At 42.6% G+C, this 24022-nt stretch overlaps 2 protein-coding genes across 2 annotated transcripts; one reads left to right on the plus strand and one right to left on the minus strand. All coding sequences in view use genetic code 11, as the record gives it.

Annotated features, from left to right (window-relative positions):
- Positions 1 to 3226: 3226 nt before the first annotated feature.
- EGR_01172 (RNA-binding protein Nova-1) lies at positions 3227 to 12972 on the plus strand (the record flags this gene model as incomplete). The annotated part of the gene is made up of 9 exons (XM_024490421.1): positions 3227 to 3340; positions 3367 to 3520; positions 5479 to 6075; positions 6521 to 7155; positions 8033 to 8408; positions 11145 to 11217; positions 11322 to 11868; positions 11943 to 12587; positions 12733 to 12972. The coding sequence occupies 9 exons, from the start codon at positions 3227 to 3229 to the stop codon at positions 12970 to 12972; spliced, it is 3381 nt and encodes a 1126-aa protein (XP_024355240.1).
- Positions 12973 to 13862: 890 nt separating this feature from the next.
- Positions 13863 to 24022, minus strand: EGR_01173 (DNA primase large subunit; the record flags this gene model as incomplete). Its single annotated transcript, XM_024490422.1, is given in 12 exon segments — positions 13863 to 14055; positions 14070 to 14130; positions 14628 to 14859; positions 16059 to 16166; positions 18560 to 18889; positions 19146 to 19842; positions 20813 to 21078; positions 21199 to 21359; positions 21495 to 21660; positions 22767 to 23168; positions 23235 to 23483; positions 23714 to 24022. The coding sequence occupies 12 exon segments, from the start codon at positions 24020 to 24022 to the stop codon at positions 13863 to 13865; spliced, it is 3174 nt and encodes a 1057-aa protein (XP_024355241.1).

Here is a 24022-nt window from a genome sequence, read left to right on the forward strand (position 1 = left end):
CTATCCTGCAGCGTTTGATGCCGTCTTTAGTGACTGGATAAGAAAATGGGCCATTATTAGCATACAAAATTGCTGGAAAGATAAACCACTAAAAATTGCCATGTCCACATGATGGTAGATGGATTTTTGACAATTCTTTGGCATCCAGTAAAGTTAACAAGGTTAACTTCAAACTGTTGCTAAGAGTTTCTTGGGGAAAAAATTTTGACACTTCATCTGCGCAGAGGATAGCTGCCATTGGTGATGATGAACTTCCTGCTACTTTTGCCTCTTTGTTTTTACTTAGGAATGTGTTTTCTGCACTGGGTGGATAGTTTGCCCGAATAAAACCTGATCCATTTGGAGAGCCATTCAGTGCATTACTTTAGCTTTATCTTAAAGTCTCTAAGACGTAGTCAAGCATATTTTTAAAGGTAAATTCTGCCTAAAAAGGGTCCATTGCTTCTATTTGACGTTAATTTAACAAATGAAGGTAAATTGAGTGAAATCTTAAGCTTTTTGTGCTGACGTCTACTTTTAATCCTTCTCTCCTTGTGTGGACCAAGGTACAAGCACTGAGGAGCCTAGAGATTTGCAGGAGAGCCAATGCTATGTTTTTTAACAATACTTTAGGCTAAAAGTTGAGTTCTAATCTGTTTAGAAGCAAAATGTTCTAATTTATCCCCGTCGGGGCCTTTGGGGGCTAAATCTCTCTTGAGTTGAGTTACAATTTATTTGAGGTAGTTTTTATTTACCTATTTGAAGACGATATTTACATGAAGATAGGAAGTTGCGCAGCCTCCCGAGCCCTTCTTGAAAACGAGAGGCGGAATATTTATTACTGACGTACAGTAGGGCTGGGGAGCTACTAGCATTCCGCCTAGTGGAGGCATAAGGAGGGAACCTTAATTGTCCGTGCAAACAAAACGAAGAGAAACAAGTCGTCGAAGTATTGCATAGAACTCTTCCCTTTCGGGCGTCGTCCTTGGCAGCCTCGTTGGTCAACCCTCCGCGTCCGCTATCAAGGGGTCATAGGTGCTGTAAGGAAAGCACCCATTAACCAATGGCACTAGTCGTCTATTTTGTGCGTGACTGAGACGATGCTTGGATCCAACGTCACTGATCCCTTGTGACAATTTCACTGGATCTAAAGTTTCGTTTTGCTTGGGAACTGTATTGAGGGATGGGCAAATATGCAAACCATCACGTATGTTCATCGCTAGTCAAGAACATTGGGCTAAAAGCGGTTATTTAATAAAGGATAGGGTCGAGTATAATTCCTTGAGAATAGCTTTTCTCGTCAGTACTGCCCAGACGTATCCATATGGATTCTATCCAGCTAATAGAGAGGTGGGGAAGTATTGCAGATTTGATTCTGTGACATCTTTGATGGTATCGCACTAATTGTTAATAGTTTTTCTGTAGATAATGGGAACGGGGGTAATTGGCAAAGGTCGACATCATTTTCACTCTACTGTTGGGAGTCTTTATAGATCCTCGCATCAGCGGTAGATGCTCTTCTTCCGTCACGTTAAGATTTAGCGTTCGTTAGTAGAGACCAGGGTGGTTGTCATTTGACATTTGGTTCGCTTTTCGCTGCCATTAATGTAGCGCTTCGAGTCTTCCCTGGAGATAAAAAAGACGCATTCGTAGAGCAAAATACGTATTACCAACGCACAGTACTGGCTTGGCTTGGAGGCCATACCGCCCAGCGGAGGCACTATAGTGGAGCCTTATATGTCTGCGAAACCGAACCAAAGCAGTACAACTGCAAATATTTGAATTTTTTATAGACCCCATTAATTGGAGGCTATGATGGAAGACATCGTAAGCTGAAATGTCATCCGGGAGCATTCGTCATGTTTGCAGAAGAGTTGTCGAAGTTGGACACGTAGTTCTAGCCTGTCCTCGTTGATATAGATTAGCTTGGCCTAGCTGTTGAAGTAAACAATGGAGGTATTTATGCGTTTGCTGCAAATCCAAAATGTCACGCTGTTCCGTTGGAATAAAACCCTAAAAATGATGTGCGCTAATGTCTTGTCACGAACGGGTTCCATGTGATTCTATGGCACCCGTTCGGGACATTAGAGCATGTTCTACTCGTCAAAAGGGTTTAGCAAAGGTACATCAAAAACGTGATGCTTGAAATCAAAAAAAACACTGTTAGGATATGAGCAGACGGATTTGAACTACATGTTGGCTTTTCTCGGTTGCTGCATTCCTGTACATCACCTTGGGGTACGTCCACCGACTTGAATTGCCACGTCGACTCCACTCTCCTACTTCTTGTCTGCTTCCCAAACTATGTACACCTTTATTAAAAACAGTTGGACGACCTCTTCCTCCACTAAAGAGCAGCTTTTGAATGCAAAAGTTTGTACTATTACAGAGTCATACCAACCGATGATGTATTTATTTGAAACGGGTTTTGAATGCAGGTTTAATTCGTGTGTGGATACCGTAGCTATTTGCATGTACTGATGGTTTCAGTTTTCATAAGTATAACGCTGTGCAATTTTACCTTTTTATATTTCGAGCATACTGTTATTCGACGAAAAGTAAAAATGATTTAGCAATCTCAAAAGATTTGGCGTTTAGCTTTCCTTTTGTACGTGCAGTGTAATGGCTCTCACTCATCTGCCAACTTGGGTACATTTAAGTGATTAATCTCTTGGATAGTCCTTCGCATTCATCAGTACAAAAATGCCAAAAAGTGTTCTTTGGATAGTACCAAACCTGCAACAATCCGTTGTACAGCATGCGAATGGTGAGATGCTGACGTTTTGTTATCTAGGCTTCTTCCTATACCAGCAGTGGGCGCCAGGGGTAAGCCTCGTGTTAGCAGTTTTCTGACCAAATTACTCAGAAAAAGACAAGGAAATAAGTTGGCGCGTGTGACTACTGTCAAATTTTAAAATTGCCTGCAAGCACATCGCATTCCATGCTCCAAATGACAGTTGAATTCTCACGCCACCTGTGGTGGCGTTCCCTAATTTACCAGTCTTCATTCTGTTAAATCACCCCGGCATTCACTCCCGCCACTCTTGTCACCTTATCTAAGTACACTTTTATCTTTTCTTTTGCCTAATAAAGCCCTATGCAGCTTATGAAAAGTTACGATGCTTTAACAAGTTGAATTAGAGGATAACAGAGAAATCAGCCGATGTGGCTATTAATGGGGGCTAAAACAGGGGAAATTCATTACGAAAGATGAATGTTAGCTGATGAATAATCTCACTGTGGTGTTATGGTTTCAAGGTTTAGGAAATCCGTTAAGGCCCACTTGCAAAATGTTAACTGTCAGCTGACAGTACTTACTGGCCTGGCGCAACAGCGTTACTCGGGGACACGTGTTTTGGATGTATATCATTCCTTTGCCTTTGTTAGGTAAAGATTCTAGTGCCTAATAGCACTGCTGGCATGATAATCGGGAAGAATGGTACGTACATCCAGGAGATCAAAGAGCGATCAGAGGCCTACGTTCAGATCTCCCAAAAGTCTCGCGAATTCTCCCTGCCTGAAAGATGCGTAATTGTTGCAGGTACGTTGTTTCCTTCTTCTGCCCCCTTTTTTGGCTCGATCAGTCAGATTTCACGTCAATCGCATGGATGGGTTTTTCCGGTTATAACCAAGCTCCATGACTTGGGAACAGGGCCGCGGCAGTTTATCCGTAAGGTATACTCTGAAGTGCGTTTTAAATCACTAAAAAGATGCCCAAGATTTCTTTATGTTTCTCTAAAATAAAAATACTCTTTGGAATTGACATACTGCTTGATTCGCCTCCAAGAATCGCTGTGCAAGCAGGGACTTAATCCCATCCTAAATGCGCCGTTGGGCTGTCTGGATCCAAGGCAAGTATCCGAGCTGAATTGGAAAGTCGCCATTACTTTCCTCCCTGACAAGTAAATACTAAGACAATGGCATTTTCTTGCCAATTTTTTTATTGCGATATTTTTAAGTAGTTCAAATTTCATCTGCTAGAACATTAACATGAAGAAGAGCGTGCATACATTACTGTTAAAGTTACTATTTTAGTCCATTCGATGCCAAGATCCCGGTGGGCAATAGACCAATACAGCCAAGCAGATATTTCACTGTACTAATAGAGCATTAACTGCTTTTGCTGTGAGCCTCCTTTCTATTTTTTTGCCTTTTTTAATTAGTTTGGGCGTCACATATATGTGACGGAGGTGGCAAACACATTGTAGCCACTAATTCTCATTGCGGTTGCGTTCATATCTTACTTGACCTTTATGTTGGTTACTAATTTGCTAAAGAGCTCTTTTTGCCTTATAGATGCACATCGGTTAATAATTGGATACTTTATAGGAGAAAAAAAATAATCGAGCTAAGATGGGTCGTTCAGGCGTTATTGTTTAGTGAATTAAATTAAGCCAACAGATTCCGGAAAGAGGTTACAAACCCATTTATAGTCATCTTGTCACGACAAACAATTCCATCTTTCAATTAGCAATCAACTTTAACTAGCCATCAAGAGTAATTTGTTTCAGTTAAGACGAAGTGCTCGTCTTTGCCTCTGAGGTCAATTGACAGTGCTCTTTACAAGACTTTTCAGTAATCGTAGTACCTTTTTTATTACTTCTGAAAGTGAATGAAGAAATTTCAATTGCCTGTGTGTATTAAAATAGAGTCATTTCTCAATTTTTTCGACACAAAGAGTTCCGCTTGGTAGTCAAAACGATAAATGATTAATAGCCGGCAAAGTCCTCTACTGCATTGGTGTGCTAAAATTCTCCAACAGTCTACCTCAATTTGCCGGGTCGTTCGGGAGGCGGGGTAATTTTTGCTGCTTCTCACCGTCGCTGACCGCCATAAGTCGCAGAAATCGTAATTCTTCTGGTCACTTATCAAAGTGTGATTTACTGATTATCTGATGGGGCTGCGTGAGAGGGCGTATTGGTAACAGGCAGAAGTTTGCAGGGAGTAATTGTCTTAAAGAGTTTTTGGCATAATTCCCACACCTGGGATGATGATAACTCGTGGTTCCATATTTCGTAATCGAATTAGCCCCTACTCTTGTGGATTTCAAATTACCGCCTTTATAAATACCTTATTATGGAATAAAACTGACAAACAAGATCTTCATAGAACCGATGGTCAAAACGCTGTTCCAATAAGTTGGAGATATCTCAGTATTTCGTCTGATTATTTAGACAAATGTCTTCCAATTGAAAGACTTTTAAAACCTAACTCAGAGAGTATAGCCGAAAGGGATGTTCAAAGTATTTCCAGTCGACATGTATGTGGAGCCATGTCGTCAAGACGGAAATATAAACCATGGAGACTGAAGTTCACGAGGTGTCAAAGGTGCTAGTAAAAATTAATATCCTTTTGAAGAAGTTGTGATAACTAATGAAGTCAAAGGTCAAGACCACTTAATTGTAATGGCAAACCAGCTTTAAACCATATTCAATCCTGGTTTTCTGTAGCACGGCTTTTGTCAAAACCAACGTTTCAGGTGTATTTCCTTCCCCGTAGGTGAGCTGCATCAAATGCGCGCCGCAATGGATCTCATCCTCGCTGTGATTGCCTCCGATCCCCAGTCCTCTTCTTGCCCCAATCTATCCTACGCAGACGTCCGGGGTCCAGTCTCCAGCGTCTATCCCACGGGTTCGCCCTACGCCTTCCCATTCATCTCTGCGAACACGGGCAACCTCCTCCTTCGACCTGATGCTTCATCGCTAGCTACCGCTGCTACTGCTGCCGCTAACCCCTACCTTGTGGGTCCCCTCACAACTCCCCTTAACCCCATGGATGCCGCTCTCCTTCTCCAACTCGTCAACAGCGGTGATTATATAAGCGCTCTGCAACAACATCAGCAGCAACAACAACAGCAACATAACGCCGCGTTGAACGCCGTCCTCCACATGAGTGGTGGAAGTGGAGGTAGTGGCGGTAGTGGGCTGGCCTCTGCTACGGGTGCAGTCATTACAGCCAATCATCCGCAGGTTCATGCTTATCCCCATCAGCCACATCATCAACAACAACAGCATCAAGCCTCATCCGCGTCGCCATTGGCAACGGCTGCAGCAAATTCATTGGGATCTTTTTGTTCAAATCCTACCTTTTTACCAGGTGATTTGACTAATTATGTTGATCTCGGTTGTAGTTTATAAGCATGGCTTGCCCGCTTGAGTGGTTGAGCGATTCACCGCAGCAAAACTGGACATGAAATTTGTTAAAAAGTCGGTATCTACGGATTTTACGCTTTCTTTAACAAGAATCTTCGTTCCTTACTTTACGCTGTTTCATGCATGAGAGTACCACCACAGTTGCTTGTCGTCTTGATTAAGGATGACTGGATCGGACTGGCCCACGACACGTGCTTTGATTCTTACGAGCAGCAATGTGACACGCTTCCTATTGCGTGCAGTATTGTCACGACAGCATGTCGTTTCATAGATGCCAAAGTAAAAGTTCCGGTTTGTCTCAAACGCTCATTCTACATTCAGATCAGTTCCCATTAGCAATAGGCATTAATTATCTACCAAAGATGTCGAAAAGGTTGTTTGCCCCTTAGCTGCAGCAATGTTTGATTCGATCATGCCCTCAACTGCAGCAGCAGTAGCTGCGGCAGCAGGACCACAAGCGCGGATGACCTCGCAGTACCTCGGAGGACGCGGAGCAGGGGCGTTTGTCAGTGCGTCCGCCTATCCCCCGGTGGCCACAGCGGCCACAGCACAGCTCTGTCCCTTTGTGCCACTACAGACTACTGCCTTTGCAAGTCCTTCGCCTCCCTCCTCCGCCACTCCCGACGCTCCTGCGCTTCATGCTGCAGCGGCTCTCGCTGCGGTTGCTTCGGCAAACTCGCGGACCACCTCCGCTTCTACGTCTGCCGCTGCAGCCGCATCGAGCGCTGAAGCGCTGAGCATTTTCGACACCGGACAGCGCAGCGGGGGAGGCGGCAGCAGAACTGAGACAGAGGTTGCTGCAGCAGTGGTTCCACCGACTGGGCTGTGGGAGGAAAGCAAAAGTGAGGCGGGACAGCAGCCCCCCACCTACTTGACTGCTTCGGCCGCCGCTCTAATGGGACTTTACGCCAGTGCTACGGCCATGGCTAACTCTAACGCCATTGTTACCCCTACTGCCGGTGCTCAGCTACTTCGGTCCTCGGTTGGCGGGACGAGTGGACTGCTCTACACAAAGGAAATCTTGGTAAATGTTAAGGAAACCGCATCTAGCCCTTAACTTAGCTCGATTACTTTTCATGAAGTGTAGGATTAAGCCAAATCTTCCGATCATTTGCGCACTCTGCTAGAGCTGACCATTTGCATACTTTTATCACTTCATGATGAAGCTGAAATTTCAGTCAATGATTAAATGCAGAACAATGAAAGTTTAAAACAAATCACTGTGTAGCGTCTGGAGTCTTTCTGAAGTCGCAAGAAGTCATAGCGGTATAGCAGAAAAGATGGTACTGATGGTACGGAAGAGCTGAGACCGTTTTCACGGCCTGGAGGCCATGCCGTTGAAAAAAAGTACAATTTGCAGATCCTTAAGTGCCCGCCCAATTATATTCAGAGTTGATCAAGCATTACAATTTAACCCTGTAGTTGTGATTTGTGGTAGAATTTACTGTAGGCTTCTTTGTAGCAAATTGACATTGTGGACGCTTTGGCCGCATTATTCATCTCTGAACACATGCGCTCTTTAACAGTCGTATCTTTTTGAAAATGCACTGCCTTCACCTTTTTTTGCGGACGACTGACTCAGCATGGCAGGAACCATTCATCCATTATTAATTGACTTTCAATAAGACTTTTGGGACTAGGATCGCCAAAACACCCCCTTCGCGAGCTTATTTTGTTAATGCTCTTCATTTCAATAAAATTAATTTTTATTTGATCTTGTGCAAGTGCGTTGATTCAGGCCCAAGAGTGCTTAAAGGCATTCAGTTTGAAAGACTTTGCAACTGTTGCATTATTTGCTGATTGTCAACAAAATCCGACTATTTCTGGCCCACCTAGGCATAACGGGCTCCCAAAGAGCTACCAAACGTAAATTTTCTCATTTTGAGCATTTCTACTTTTAGGTTCCAGAGAGTCTGATTGGTCGAATCTCCGGACCTCATGGCCGCCTGTTATTGGACCTTCAGACACAGACTAACACGCTTATTCAAGTCTCTCCAAAGTGTGTCTTTGTCTCCGGCCTGCAAAGCCGGGTGGTTTCCATCTCCGGTGACCAAATGAACGCCAATTATGCGGCCGCAGTGATTGAGAATACAATCACAATAGAGCAGCTCAATCAACATGCAGGTGCGCTCCATGCACCACTGCGTAGGCCCTATGAAGAATCGGGCGCTGGCTACATAAACCAAACCCCTGGAAAATCGAACGGCGTCGTTGCTTCTGACATTAGTGGAGGTGGTGGTGGTGACTATGGCCCTATTGAGGGCGTGACTTCCACGGGTACTTCTTGTCCAACGCAGCCGTCGCAACCGCTTCCTAAGCAACCTGCATTTTAGTTTCCTTGATCTTATTTTTTCTTCAACGAAGCTCGAAGCCAAAAACTGAAAACGTTCTATTGATACCTCCTTCTCCTCCTCCTGTTTGTATTGGACTGGGAGATCATCCGTCCATTCAAACACAGCCGGTTACACAGGGAGACGACTAATGGAGTTTGTAAAGCTAATTAGTCAACAAAATTGTTGCTTTTTTACGTAATCTCGTAGAGGTTTACATGCATATATATACTCTCTTCTATTTTTTTCTTCGTTTACAACGGCGCAAATGTCCGCAACTATACCGAAAAGCAACATGGTGCCCCTGATACGGAGTGGGTGACAGCTTTTATAATTTCTACTAACTAATTTTCAATAGCATTTTTGTTTTCGGATAAATTACTAGACTTTTGGAGATCGGTCAAAGTTGTTTATCTCGTGCGTTTTTTGTGTGAGCCTCCTTTTTTGTTTCTTCCTGATTAACAAAGGACTATTGTGACTCAGAAAAAAAAGTTTAAGACGGTATTGAAGTCCCAGCCAAATTTGTTGCATTTTGTTTTCTCGCCCCCTTGTTTGCTCCAAGACCATACTTTCCCACTTCCTCTACCTACCCTATTCTCTATTCCCCAACCCAACTTCGAACACGAGAATGAAGTGTCCCGCAAATTTAACCAAAGTACTATTCTTAATAAATTTTGTGAATGCCTGCGTTTGATTTTGCTCGTTAGTGAGAGATCAGTAAATGTTATGGAAGTATGGGATAGTCGTTCACTTGGGTGGGTTGTATATGTGGCAATTCATAAATGCACCTGCGATCCACCCCATTCATTAAGTTTGCGCTAAGCAGTCAATTTTAGACCACAGTTTAGTAGTTCACAGGAGATGGCAGAGATACGCATTTTAAGCGATCAGAGAGGGTGTGTGCTTGACGTATAACTCAAAGACTACTCGACATAAGATCAAAAATATTAAAGAATGAGACACACTTGCGGGCAAATTAAGTGAGCCAAAGTATTGCAAAATAAGTGACGTTCTAGAAAATACGAATATACGTTACAAATTTATAAGGTTCAAAGCGACAAGTATTGTTCATTCTTTTAGAATACGTTAGACGTTTGTTTAATGGTCAGTTCTGGTAAAGGATTGCGTTGTCTTTGCCATTGTACATTTTCTGGCTATGCTGGCCTCCAAGGCATGTAGGTAGCCCTAATGCCTTCAGTAAGTACAAAATGAATTGGTTTTATTTGTTTAGCGGTCGGTTTGTTTAAAGAGCCACTTTTGACTACACCATTGTACCTTGTTCGATTCATGTGCCCGCCCCCTCTCTGAAAGGAAACACGCAAACAATATATGTATTACAATATATTCTGCCCTAGCATTGTGTCTATTTCCGCCTTCTCAGAAGTTCTGAAGTGTTGCACCTTTTATAAGCAGAAGTTTTATTACAATCTCAAATGCAAGCATTTTTACTAATGTGGGATTTACAGATTTTTAATACTCAACCAAACTACGCAATAGAGCATACAAATAGATTACGCAGACCCATATGAAGGATTACATAAATTGATTTACCATCTGGTAACAAAACATTAAATCAAGTCTCCCTGTTCAATGTGTTAGACATGAACTATAAGCTAAATGAACATTTCTTAGATGGCTTAAATTGTTTTAACCTTCAATTTCACAATGCCATTTCAAAGCTGGTTGGGCGGCGGGCCATCACCAATGCTTGTTGTGTTCTATTATTTTCATACATTAGAATTCATCTGGTACCTGCTGAGCGCTTTTCACAAAGATTGCATGCTATAGTGGTCGCATTATTGTACTTGTATCCCATGATTTTCATCCCTGGCTTAATGGATGTGAACCCCGCGGCGTAAATCATGCCTAATGTGTACATGCTTTTGTTATTTTATATACTGAGTAGATATAAGTGAGTTATAGTGCTTTAACTCTGAGCACGATTGTTGTTTCGTGCAATTTTAGTGCGGGTCTTTAGGCCAGTGTTTTACTAATTCCAAACTGTCATCAACATTGATCATCGAGTTGTATGAGAGCAAAGCGCATACGCGTCGTACTGGTTTCGTACTCATGATTCTCTTATTGATATGTTGGTTGCAATGTAACATTTTCCGGATTCGTCGTTGGCAAAAGCCAAACATGAGCTTGTTAATTCCTTGCACCCACTTCCGACCAACATTTGTCAAAATAAGTTGTGTGGGTTACTAAGGTAGTTTGTCATATAAATTTTTACCTCGAAAAGTGGAGCTTGATTTGTATATTACTTATTTGAGGGCTCCTAGTCGTACCAAATGGATCTTATTGTCCTCCATTTCGGCGCACAATCCGTAATAAAACAATTTCCACCGTAAAAAGATATTTCTTCCCGCATCATGATCATTTATGCCAACTTATTCTATTTTTACGTGTTTATTCCATGGCTGTGAATTTCACTGATCCTTGTCACTGGTAGTCATGTAACTTATGTAGACCTGCACTTTATATTCTCCAAATAATTTGAAGGTATTCCGGGGGTTAAATGCTTTGGTCCTTTTGTAATCTTAGCTCTTTATGGACACTAATGCTCGATCCTTTTCATTTAATGCTTATTCAATTTAATTATATGCACTTTTTTCACATGCAAGCGTACATCTCAGATCGGATGCTGAAGTTGTCTTTTTTATACCCCGCATCAGAATGTCAGAATCTAATGGGCGTTCCTCTCCACGATTGCAAACCAAAGTGAGTCGTCGTCCTGATGGGTCTCGAAGACAAACGTGAGCTTACTTTTCTGCTCGATTTTGTGGTCTAACTCAATGTAACTCTTCACTTCAAACGCACATTCGGGGCTGCCTTCCTTTAATATCTGTTTGCATTTTAGCCCAGAAAAAAGGCGCTTTGATGAGGATATGTCTCCAGTGTCTCCCCGTGAGTCTCCAACCCCATCCTCCTCCGAGCGTTCACCTTCTGCTCGCCACAGTCGGCACCGCCATAGTCACCACCTCAGTCACAAATATGTCCGGCGCAGGGACCGTGAGATGGCTAGTTTTGGCAGGTCTGGGCGGGTGCGCGAAGAGAAACATCACTCGGAGCGTAAGCGTCGCCGTCTGGCATGCGAGGTGGTGGTGGCGGAGGGAGTGGCAGTAGACAGTGTTGACACCGATGAAGCTGGTGAGTATTCGTTACGCCGTGGCAGTGATTACAAGCCGGAGGGGAGAGTTAAGAATGAGATAGTGGCTGCGGAGGAGGAGGGGGAACGTCAAGAAAAGGAACGATACCGGAGGGATCATCGGAGGCGATCATTGGAAGGGGAGGAGGAAGAGGTAATGGTAGCGGAAAGGAGATCTTTTAATCGAAAATATGTCGATGAGCGAGGAAGTCGTCGTCGTTCAAATCGAAGCCAAGAAAAGAGGTCCAAGCGAGCCAGGGTACTTTATCATACACCACGAATCTATAATACATTACTTTTTGTTTTGGGATGTTTTCTCTTGTTTCACTTTAGCGCCGAAGTGAGTCTCAACACTCCCAATCACTGGTCACTCTATCTTACGGTGAGAATAGATCGTCGTCATCTGTTAAACAGCATTTAAACCCTTTCGTGAGCACCCTTCTGGAACCATTACTCAAAGAGGCGACTTCAGACACAGAGTTGGAGGAGGTGCTCCCAGTAAGTATCCTGTCCGGTGAAATGGCAAAACGGTCGATGCTTTTGCCGGCTGACCAAAAGAATAAATTAACCACATCTCAGCTACAACAGTCACAGTCACAAAACCAAGTTCAAAAATCGCAGGAACAGCAGCTTAAATTACAACGGTCTCCTGATCATGTAAAGACGACCACAGCTACCTTGCAGACAGATGGCAGCAATAAGATACAAAAGTCCGTTGAAGAAGGGGATAGTCGTTTCGATAGGTTTCTTTCTAACCTCTCGGAGCGTTTACAAGAGAGGGAGCAAGAGCTGGAGACCTGGGGTGAGAGGGAGATCGATTTCTCGGATATTCTGACAGAGGACAGCGGTGCGCTTCACCTGGCTGTGTCCTCCGCTGCACTCAAACCAAAGCAGTTGTTGGAATCAAGTCTTTCCACGCAGTGGCAAAGGATCACGGAGAATAGTCCAGATGAAGTAGAAACAATTAAAATTGAAACGGTGAGTTGTTAATTTAGTCGACTGTGAATGTGATTACCTAAATCACTCCTCGTATTCTATGGTTTTGATCGCTAACCCCGATCAGTTATTGAGTCAAATTTCCGAAGCAATAGTGCTCTGGAATTACCTAATAATGGTTTTTTAGGAGATCACCGAAGATAAGGAGGATCCTCTCAATCTGGCGACGCTTCTGTCTTCAAGCGTTAGTCGACGTTTTCTGGGTGACCATCTGGTTAGAGAACTGGAGGAACGAGGTGTGTCTCTTCCGCCGACACCGACGAGAGACATTCTTGCTGGTTCAAAGGAGTCCCGATTGGGGATGGTCCCAACAATTTTTGAGGAAGTTTCCTGGCGTCAGAGCCTACTAGGTGTCATTTACACCTGATTGGCACGCCGTCTTTCTCTGTGACTGCATTGTAGATAAACGTTGTGTGTATTTCGGACTTTGATTGACATTTTCTTAACATTTGAAAAGTATTTTATACTTTTTCGATAGATACTTGGTAAGCTTTGGTACATCTAGTGTTTTACTCGTCATTTGACATCTTTCCAAATCACGGTCATACCTGTTATTATTCGTAAGCATTCGCTTCTTCTTGTAGGCTGCCATTGCGATATTTTACTTTAGTCTCGGAGAGATATTTAACTCCCGACAATGTTTAAAACTATTTTTTTGAAACTTTAGAACAGTATATTTTAGTACACAATGACTCACCACTTAGTGAAGTGTATTCTTTTTAACTCACGCTCACTGAGTTGTATAAGGTTTTGTGTTCATCAAGTGTCCCTGTTGCCATTCCTTGCGAAGAAGCACGAATGAATATTCTTTGTTATCTCTTAATACATGTTGTACCTTGAAGTGGTTAGTTTGTCGCTTGCTTATGAGAAATCTTCACTTTTTTGGCGTAGATGCCGTTGCTCCCCGTCTAGTGTTTGTTGTTTTCTGAATCATCAAATGATGTTAGCAACTTTTTAGCATCAGCGGCATCTATGTGTTTACTGATTTCTATCAATCTTCATTAAGAACAAGGGAGAATATTTTCTTCTTACTACATTAAATCTGTGATCTTGTTGCTTTCGCCTTTAAGCTGGTTCATTCATCATATCCATAGCTAGATAGGAAGTTTCGAATTCGTACATTTGTCTTTTTGTAAAAGATGTCAAACCAACTGCAGCATTTCAACATCTGTACTAAAAATTGCTCCAATAAAAGAGTGAGATATGTTCTTTGTGTGAACGGAGAAAAGCTTGAAATTGTTATAGCTCGTGAGGCTTTTATAACATCCAGATGAGGTCAGGGAGGAAGAAGAAACGATTGGGACGGAAACGGTGAACTGTTAATTCAGTCGATTGTGAAATCGGAGTTTTTATGGCGCATGGGGCTTTCGGAACATCCGCCTCATTCGGAGGGCCAATTTGGTGTGAAAAGAGCACCTCCAGCAGAGCGCCAGGAGCGCGGCAGTCACGGCTGCAAGCACAAACACTGCCTGGAGAGCGTGTTCCCGAATTTCAAAGTACTGGATTAGGGTTACACCTTCCTCAGCTGAAGAAAGATGGAATATTCATAGCTCTTTTTAGGACCGTTGGTCGTTGGGTAATTAAAATAGAACTCAAATCTTGGCGTTAACTTTTGTAACCACTTAGAGGGCAAACTGATTTTTGTATTGAGAGTAAAGACCAATCTGCGGTTATATTTGTAAGGTCAGGGCGATTAAATATGTTTGGTGGTTGAATGCTGAAACAGTACATTGTAAAGCTTTAAAATCGCGAAGATTTCTGGTGAAGCAGCTATCTTTGTGAGTGTACCAAGGTCGCCAAGTCTTGACAGTGTATAAGCAAGCTGAGAATAGGTGCTCATCACGAGTCATAGGTACAAACTCATGTGAACCAAGTTAATGAGGGTAGTTCACGATGTGAAATCGGTTTTTTAAGAGCTGGTACGTCTATAAAATCATTGGACCGAAGATGAGGCTAGATAGTCTAATGCACCAATTCATGGTATCCCCCCAAGTACCAGCCGCTCAATCACAGATGACCTACGAGCACAGGAGTGGGGATCACAGAGGGTAAATTCGGCGCTGGGCCCGCGGCAATCAATGTGCTCGGAATTCGCGCCAAAGCGCTCTGCTACAAGGCAGCGTCGGGTGCGAATGGCCCAGCGCTCCACACCGCAGGCTGGCAGACAGCGGCCCCAGGGCGTCCATGTGCTCCACACACCCGTCCACGTCGCGCACATTGGTGAATCGTAGCCCTCCTTGCACACACACACCGCCTTCATTCGAAGAGAAATGAAGAGGTTTGGATAATGAGGTAGCAGTAACCGACAGCTAAGAAGTCTGAAGCATGAAAATGAGAAAATAAAGTGAAAAAAAGCTTGTCGAAGATTTTGGAAGTTGATTCGACGGCCGAAGGACAGTTATAGATTCATGGGTTTGGTAGAATGGGTGAGAGTGGGTTTTCAAGTGCAGTGGGTAGATTATGCACAATTTGGTCAATGCCTTCGGCGGATGGAACAATTGCTGAAATCTAGAAGCTGACACATGCAAATACTTTCACTGCTGAGACTAATCTCCTTCGGTAGTCTGAGGTCATTCCTTTTGAAGTATAAGGCTCCCACTTAGTATAGGCCAAGTATTCTTGTCCCAAGAACTGATTCGAAAAGTTGTTCACACTAAATTTCGGTTTCAAAATGTTACACAGATTAACAGTTATGATGGTGCTCTTAGGAATATGGATGAAATTTTCATCTCCGTCGTTGGATTGCAGAAATCCAGACTCTGTGAGATGTTGATAGCTGATGAAATACAGCCACGTTCTTACTTTGGCTAAAAGTTTCCTTGAATGCTCTGAGAGTGTTTTTGAAGTAGCGAAGCAATACTCTGGCAAGGGTGAGGAATCAGGAAAAATCTACGAATTGGTATTTTTTTTCAGGAATGGTCGGTGTTAGTCAGAATGTATGTATTGCCAAGTCTCAAACGTCTTTGGCCAAGGCTTCCAATGCGACAGTCTCAAATCAATCTTGTGCAAACACTAGACATAATTTCTGCAGACCTCGTAGACATCACCGTTAGGATAAAGCTGCTAGGAATTAAAACGAGTTAGGGAATTCATCTCCGCGAGAACTTAAACTGTCAAAATGTTAGTCCTTCAAGACTGAGCATCCTAATGCAGAATGGACAACAAATTCGATCTTCTAGGCAAAACTTCAGTAGGAATAACCGAAGGTTCATCACTGCTTTTATAATAATCTGGAAACCTTCTTTGTGCGTCTCATATCAAGCGTTCCTGTAACGAATTCAATAGTGGCAAAACATTCACATGCATAAGAATTTTATCTCATTGAATCAGTAATGATTATAAAAAGTCAATCAGAGGTAGTCACCTTGGAAGCCGCACGTAGAGATAAAGAGCCAGTATAGGGAATTAACTTGGCACTGCAGTGTTAGACACTGTAAAATTGCAATAACTTACTGTTGAGCCATTGCAGTAGAGGATTCTCCTACCGACGTTCAGAAATTTATAGGCAATGACAGTGGTGAAATGTTCATCGAACAAGCACAAGTTGCGCCTATTAACCGCCTAATACAGAGGTATTGGCTCCTTACTCATTTGAACGTAGTTTCCTTTAACTGAGCTAAGACGTCTTGAAAGGCCACAACACCATCTATGATCAAGAATGCTAGTAACTCCGGAGAAAGAGAAACCAGAGCAGTTTTGGAAGCAAGAAGATTCAAAGGAACTGTAACTTCACGCTGTGAAGATGTGAATATGTAGATCGAAAAACTGATTTGTTAGCTCAGCACAGTAGAGGATGCAACGAGGATAGTATCGAAGAGAGTTCATCGAGTGCAAAATGCAATGAAAGTTTTTGGAAAGAGAATTTTAAAGAGTGAGGAAAGGCGACCAAGATCTGACTTCTAGCCGTTTTCATCTATAAAAAACTCAGAACACAAAATCTTCGAGGCGCTATTAATGTGCTTTGATGTGTTGAGTCAAAAGCAATGCACAGAGTCGCGAATCATTAGGTTGCATGGTAGAGGCATGAACACCAAAAGTATCTTGATCAATGGCAACTTCTTCCAAATTGGTAGTGAAAAATTTCACCACATTCTGAAAGGTGGCGGGTAAATCATTTGAGTCAAAAGAGAAAAAATTCCAGTAAAAGAGTCTAAATGGAGTGGTAATCGTAATTTGAGCTCTCAAAGCAACAGCAAGTGGGATTTGTAGCTAAGCACTTTTTAAGCCAAGCTAAGAGGAAAAAAGCAAATCGTGTGGTTGTCACAGAGTACCTTTTAGCTCAACTCCGACAACTTCGTCATGGCAGGAACTTGTTGAGGATTGTGCTATAAACAGCAAAACCGACTAGCCTTTTTGACATTTTTAGGCAGAGTGACAATAACCGTTGTCGAAAGTGATGATTGGGCAGCTGTAATTATACCTCCCTTCACTAGTAAATCCATTACTTTTTCAAGGGGTTTGTAGAAACTCTACCGAATAAAATCTTCTTTTCATAAATAACTAAGAACCATACATTAGCCCCACCAGGTGCCTTTAATAAACTAAAAAGTTTGAGTTTAATAGCAGCAGAAAATGGGGAGATAGAAATTTTCAAAAGTTCTGTACACTTCAAATCAGTGATCGAGTGACTATGATCAACACTCGAATACTGACAATAGCTAGTTTTAAGGTAGAAGTCAGTAAAAAGTTCGTGAGAGCCCCAAATTTTCAAAGACTGTACCGTACTGTCTCTCATAGAAGCGGCAGAGTCTAATATCTACAACAGATTTGAGGCATTTAGTAATGTTAAAGAAACGGGAAAATCAATGCTGCCTGTTAATTGGGCAGTTCTGCGCAGTGTGGCCGGATGGATAAGCGAAGTCAGTAGTAAACACAAGTGAAATTGGAGTCAGAAATTCGAGTTTCTTGTTCAGCATCCTTTTGTGACAGAGCATATTCCCTAGTCCATTGTATTTATGACATGTCGAAACCGACTGAATAAGTAGGAACGCTTCAAAACAAATTACTTCGTTTTGTTACATTTAGATCTGCTGCCTCTTTGTCAAGATTGGTTCCACTTTTTAACTCCCACTTCCGTTCGCATTCCAGCCTTTTCGAGTAGATGTGTAAAATCACCAGTTCAACTGTTCCAGTGACCTTTATGTCCTGATGCCATTCACAGAGCATTTAAAGTTATTGATAATTAGGATTTGCAGCAAATCTTGAGAATTTTTCACAGACACAAGTCGATCTCAGAGTTGAGTCTGCAATGGGAACCAAAAGTGTAACGAATTGCTTGGGTCTAACATTTGAAGTAGATAGTATCTGAACTCCCGAGTCCCTCCCCTTCTCACGAGTACATGGAACTTAGCTGGTTCAACTGCCTCGAAATTCATAGGCTGCACATAAATCAGTAGAGTTTCCTTCAGGTTTTCAAACGGATGTAGAGCGGGGGATCTTGCAACGGCAAAATCTACATTAGTATTTAAACACCTTTTCCGTTCACTGTAAGATAGAAAGCCGTTCGTTTCTCTGCCTTAAAGTCCTTATAAGTTGGACACTAAGGCTCACAAGACTCAAGATAGCCCCCATTCTCCTTTGCAAACGTGATAATGGTCAAAATTTTGAATTAACCGGGATCCATTTTAAAATTCCAAACTTTGCAAAATCAAGTGAAACATTTTTGTGTGGTAATATTACGGAGTACGAGAGCCCCAAACCCAGGACTAGTTTAATACAATAGTAATAAGAGCTCAAAATGACCGACACTTAAATGTAAACCATGCAAGAAGAGTAATCAAAGAAATCAGAAAAGTATTCAAGTTGGGAGAATCACAATTATTCACTTACGAAATTTGGTATCAATCAGACAAATGTTTTATTAAAACTAACAAAACGGCTAAAATATGCCAGTCACATTTCTATCCATACCAAACTGAAATGATTTTATTAGTATTTTGTCATCGTAGGCTAACCTCCTTGCCATCACGGCTATCAACACATTCTCCCTTAATGCAGATGATCTGATCACACTTGGTCACCTTCTTCAGACAGTTGTCGTAGCCCAGACTGATATCCCCAGTCCATCGGCCCGCCGCACAGACGCAGGAGTAGATGGGGCCCAGATCAGGATCAAGTGCAGGCAAGCAACGATTACCATCGTTGTTGACGTTGCAGGCTCGATTACCCGCGGCTAGGAGTCCCCCGTTTGGCAGCAAAGGATTGCGAATTAAATCCTCACAGGCATTGGCGGGAGTTGAACAGTTCTCGCCCATGTACTCGGGGCTGCAGAGGCAGGATACCTCCTGGGTGGTAATGTATAAGAGTAGAGAATGTGATTGATTGAGGCATTCATGCATGGTAGGCGTGAATATTTTTCTCCAAAAAGCATGAAACCATGATTTTATTGGTGCAACCATATGCATATTTTAACTGAGCGATATGTTCGAAATACCAACTAAAGCATTGGACAAACTGAACCTTTTGCTGTTTTGTTTTCAAACTGCAAATACAAGCTTAATTGATAGAAATGAAGACGACTTTAAATGTGCCATTACTCACATTCAAGTCAGGGTCATATGAACACAACAACGTTCCGTTCGGATGGCACACCGGTGCCTCTTGTCTTTCACAAGGATTGTCTGGTATGCAGCCCTGCACGGCAGGAATCCAGACATAATTCTTCTTGCAATCGCATTGGTACTGGTGCGAAAAAAAGCCTTCCTCAGTCATCCGACATGTCCCATAGACGTCTCCCGTCCCCGAACAAACCTTGGCCTGATTACAGGGGTTCGGACACATCTCCAGCATCATTGGACGTATCTCAGTGGGCAGACGCAAAATCGCATGACACCAATAGACGCAACGGATCAATAGTGTTCGCCTGATCATTACCAGCGTCGCGTTCCTGAAATCGTAGAGCTTTGGACTGCCCCACTTCTTACCACGCACCTTTTTCACCAGGTGATTTGATATCTGTGGAAATTCGTAGAGAGGAAAGAGCCTTTCCATTGCCTCCGTAAAGGTGCTTTCGCACTCGGGCAGGTCGTCAAAGAGACAGTCAGACACATCAGGGGTGGCCAGTGCTTCCAAGAGGTTATTCATCCATTTGCCAGAAACATTCGCCCAGAATGGTGTTAAAACCTCATCGGGGTAGTTATTATGCAGAGCGACGGGGAAGAGGGGACTGCCGTATATATCGAAGGGGATTCCGTTGGCAACCTCTTCAGGGCAAACATAGGTGTTAAAGGAGGCAGTTCTTTGTACCAATAGAGTAGTAAGTAAAAATATCAAATACATCCCATAGGCGTTTAACATAGCACTTGACTGGATGCAGGGTGAATTGGCGACTCGGCCGCTTTATAAAATGATTAGTTTATCCGATATCAATCGATCAGACTGCTAACCAATCAGACTGTCAATTGGCCGGACTACTGACCAATCAGGTGAGAGGGTCGGAGTAGAGTGTTATGCAGGCGGTGAGTCAATGAGCTCCTGAGATACGCCTAACGAAGTGCCGACAAAACGCCTAATGGAGTGTAATCTAGTCGGAGATCTAGTGGGAAGTTTACTAACTGCCTAGATGAGGGAGACACCGATGAACAGACTCCCAGCACTAGTGAATGTGCCCCGAGTAAAAAGGCATTTGTATAATGCCGATAGGTCGGAATTAGACGCTCCCTTGTGTAATCAAGGTATCTATGGGGCGAGTTCCCCCAAAAACATACCCACCACACCGACAGGTCTACTCAATTTAATAGGCAGTTGACTTACTAAAGGAACATGGTGGCCATTCGTAAAACCAAATGGCAAGAATTCGGTCTGATCTGAGTATTTAAGCATTTGGGTGTCAAAAAGGCCCTATCAAGTTTCAGTGCAGCAATGCTCTAGTATGATGTAAGATAGTCGAATTAGAACTTGGCCTAAGTAGGTAAATGTCAAAGAAAAGCATCAGGCATCCGTCAAGTAGGTAATCAAAAATATTTGTACAATCAAATCCATTCCACATGATTAAACAAACAAGTATATTTGGCAGCTATTTCAATCACGCTACCGTGGTTGAATGGTAGATATGCATTTTTCACATGTACTCTTATCACAAAATTCGTGAGACAAATTCCCCAAAAAACTATTCGAATCAATCCCCAAAAGCGTTCAAAATGGACATTTAATTACAGATTAGAAAATACACGTTTTGGAGTCAAAAGTCCATATCCGAGTATTCCAACAGAGTAGAATCAATTCTCGAAAGTTCTTCATCAATGCTGGTATCGTCGAGAGCAGATTGGCTCTGATTCGTCAGCTGAGAGTCATTTAATGGAACCTTCATGGCGCGCCACTTCGTACCGTTGGTGCGCTGATTAGCGGCTCCTGACTCTCCACTTGATGACAGCGGAATCCCCTTGCTGGCCTTCTGAGCCAACTCGTAGAATTGATTTGGGTGGTTAATCACCACAGAAGCTGCGTCTTCTGGTGATAACTCTGGATGCATGGCCTACAGCATGACTACGTGATTTTTTGATCGACTGTTTCATCAAAAAGACTCAAGTTCTAGCATCTCGACATACTGACACTCGATTATATCGAATTAAATAGTATGTTAAAGACAAGGTACCTTAAAGAACTCTCTGCAAGCCAGTTGGTACTGATTGTCCTTGGCTCGTTTGACGACCGCCTCAACTTGATCAGAGGTCAATTTGCCACCGATAGATAGACGTTGATTCAGTAAATCCAAATCCAAGTGACGGAATGGACAACCGTGGAATTCTCCCACACCTGGCTGACTAAAGGAAATGATCTGCAAAACAGAAGAGATGATACAAGAGGTGAGCTTTTCGGACCTGATACATCTCACACGGACGGAACTACCAATATTGATAAACAAAAAAATTGCGCTACTTTTTTTCTAACTTGCCTTCATACAGGAGTAGGGAGTATAGTCAGCTCGCTTTCCCTCCTTGCCATAGTTGTGGCGTATGCTGTAGGAGTACTGCTTTGCGAATTGGTCCGAATCTACCTTCGGTGCAAACGAGCTTCGCCAAAATTTCAGCGCTTCATCCACTGATAAACCCAGTCCCTGAAAATAATTGTCAACAACAAGTAACAAGTTAACACCAGTATCAAACGATGGATACGTTAGCCTCTCAAGTTCAATGAACAAAAAGCTACTCTTCCCTTCATTCAGGTATTCTCTCATTACAATTCATAAAACTATGTTTATAATCCAGCAACATGTAAGGAAATTCAACAGAGCGATTGAACGGGGATACTAATTTAACCGCAGTGTTCTATGGGACCAACAGCAAGCTCTTCTAAAAAAACATATTGATTGGTGGTACCCCATTTTAGCTCCACGAAAAGAGCTTCATGATCACTGATAGTTACCGTCCTCAAAGGAAGAAACAATAAAAGGATTCCCTTTTCATAAAAATATCACTTAAAGCAACCAAATCACATTCGAAATTTTATTGAAAATATTATCAAATCAACTGTCTTATTCCGATGAACAACTAAAGACTTTCTTCGCCGTGCATTTCCACTGGTGATTACTTTTATTACAGCTAAAGTACCTTAGAACGATTACAAAACAGAGGTTGAGGCTCACTGTCCCTCCTTTCAAAGAAGCATAAAGATTACTAATATTCTCTCAATGTTATATATGCAAAAGACCTTATGAACAACACATTAAATTTTAGAAAGTACTTACTTCATCCATTTAAACTACTTATTGTGGTACCTAGAATTTCTCGAAGTAGCTACAACACAGTAATCAAGGAGCAGCTAAATTAATGTCCATACCTCGCCGAAAAACTAGCGATTACATTTCTTCAATAAATCACTTCAATGAGTAAAATTACAACTAGTTTTACAAAAAAAGAATCATAAGACCATGTATGGACCCAGACCTTGAAGAACCAACTTATTCCTGCTTAGTATTATTTATTTGTATGATCTAATACTCCGCTTAAAGCAGTTGGAATAGTTTCAATATTTTAGCCCCTAATGCCAATGCTAGTCTAAAAAAGATCATTCGCCCATTATCGAAAAGTCGAGAAAGCATTATTTTCCATTTTCTGGTACTACCTTGCATGACCTAGTACCACACCGAGCAACCACAACACTAAATTTGAAGCAAGGGATAATAAAATTCGTTCTTCGATTTTACTGAACTTGTAAACATACTTTTAGAAAGAGGCCGTACTGCATACGACCCCAGTGACGAAGATGATGATTGGCAGCCAAAGCGTTATGCAGACACGACATGCAGGGTGGAAAAAGACCGGGTACTCGAGCCAACTCGTTCACCTGGCTGGCAGAGACGGTGCCAAACACAGGCTTCATCCCGAAGTCGTCCTCTCCGAGGTAGCGTTTGGAGAGACTTGTAAGGAGAGGTAACAGTCGTGCGCCCTCGTCTGCCAGGCGGGGAACAAGAGCAAGACCCAGACGAGAGAGACTGTGGGAGAGAGAGGCGCGGAAGCGAGTCACTACAAGGGTAACCAACTCAACGTCTGGGACGTAGGCGTAGCCGGATTTGAGGAAGACCTGGCGTCTACGAACAAGGTCTAGAACCTCAGTGAAGTGGACCTGAACAAAGAATTATCAACACAGAAATCACCTTAGAATGACAAAAAAACCTTTGGAAAAGCATACTTTATAGAAAGTAGAATGCTCTGCGCTGACACCATAGATGGCGGTCCCAGCATCCAGTTGGTCTCGAAGACGCAACGACTCTTCTGAACTGACAGATGCAAAATGAAGGTTGTTGGCACAAAGAAACGCGCTGAGGGCTTCGGAAGTATGGCCTGATGAGGATCGTTCTAGATTGAACCGGTAACGAAAGAGGTCCGACTCCTGTTGAATGAACCATCGGCGCACTGTTTCGCTGCGGCAGTAAGCAATCTGACAGTAATTAAAAGTTGTTTCAGTAAGTTCGAGAATCAATATCATGGAGAAAAGTTTACCATACAAGTCTTAAGGTAAAAGACATTGCCGGAGGCTTAAGACACAAATACCCCATCCTGAATATGCTGTGTAATGTCCGACAGCTAACTCAGTGTGGAAATAAGGACAGTGATACACTAAACAAAAACGCAGAAATAAACAGCCATTTATAACGCATTAGTGCAAACCTGAAGTATAAAATGCGATGCTACATCTCTGTGAATATCCTCTTCAATATTTTTAAGCTGATTTGAAGTAAAAGTGAAGGACTTCCCCAAAGAGCCGAGCTTAGATAGTTCAGCTGACAACCTCTCATCGTATTCTTTGCTACTACGACTAAAGTCCTGACCAACAGCCTCAACGCATTTCAGAACTTTGAGGCGCTCAATAGCAAGCTGCTCTAGCTGTTCTAATTCTATCGTATCTGTGGGAGGCTCGGTGTAAAACTGAATACGAGGAACAAACTGCCGATTCGGAGCAGATCTAGCAAAATCCAT

Source organism: Echinococcus granulosus, assembly GCF_000524195.1.
Source record: "Echinococcus granulosus chromosome Unknown EG_S00004, whole genome shotgun sequence".
In the NCBI taxonomy this organism is placed as follows: domain Eukaryota; kingdom Metazoa; phylum Platyhelminthes; class Cestoda; order Cyclophyllidea; family Taeniidae; genus Echinococcus; species Echinococcus granulosus.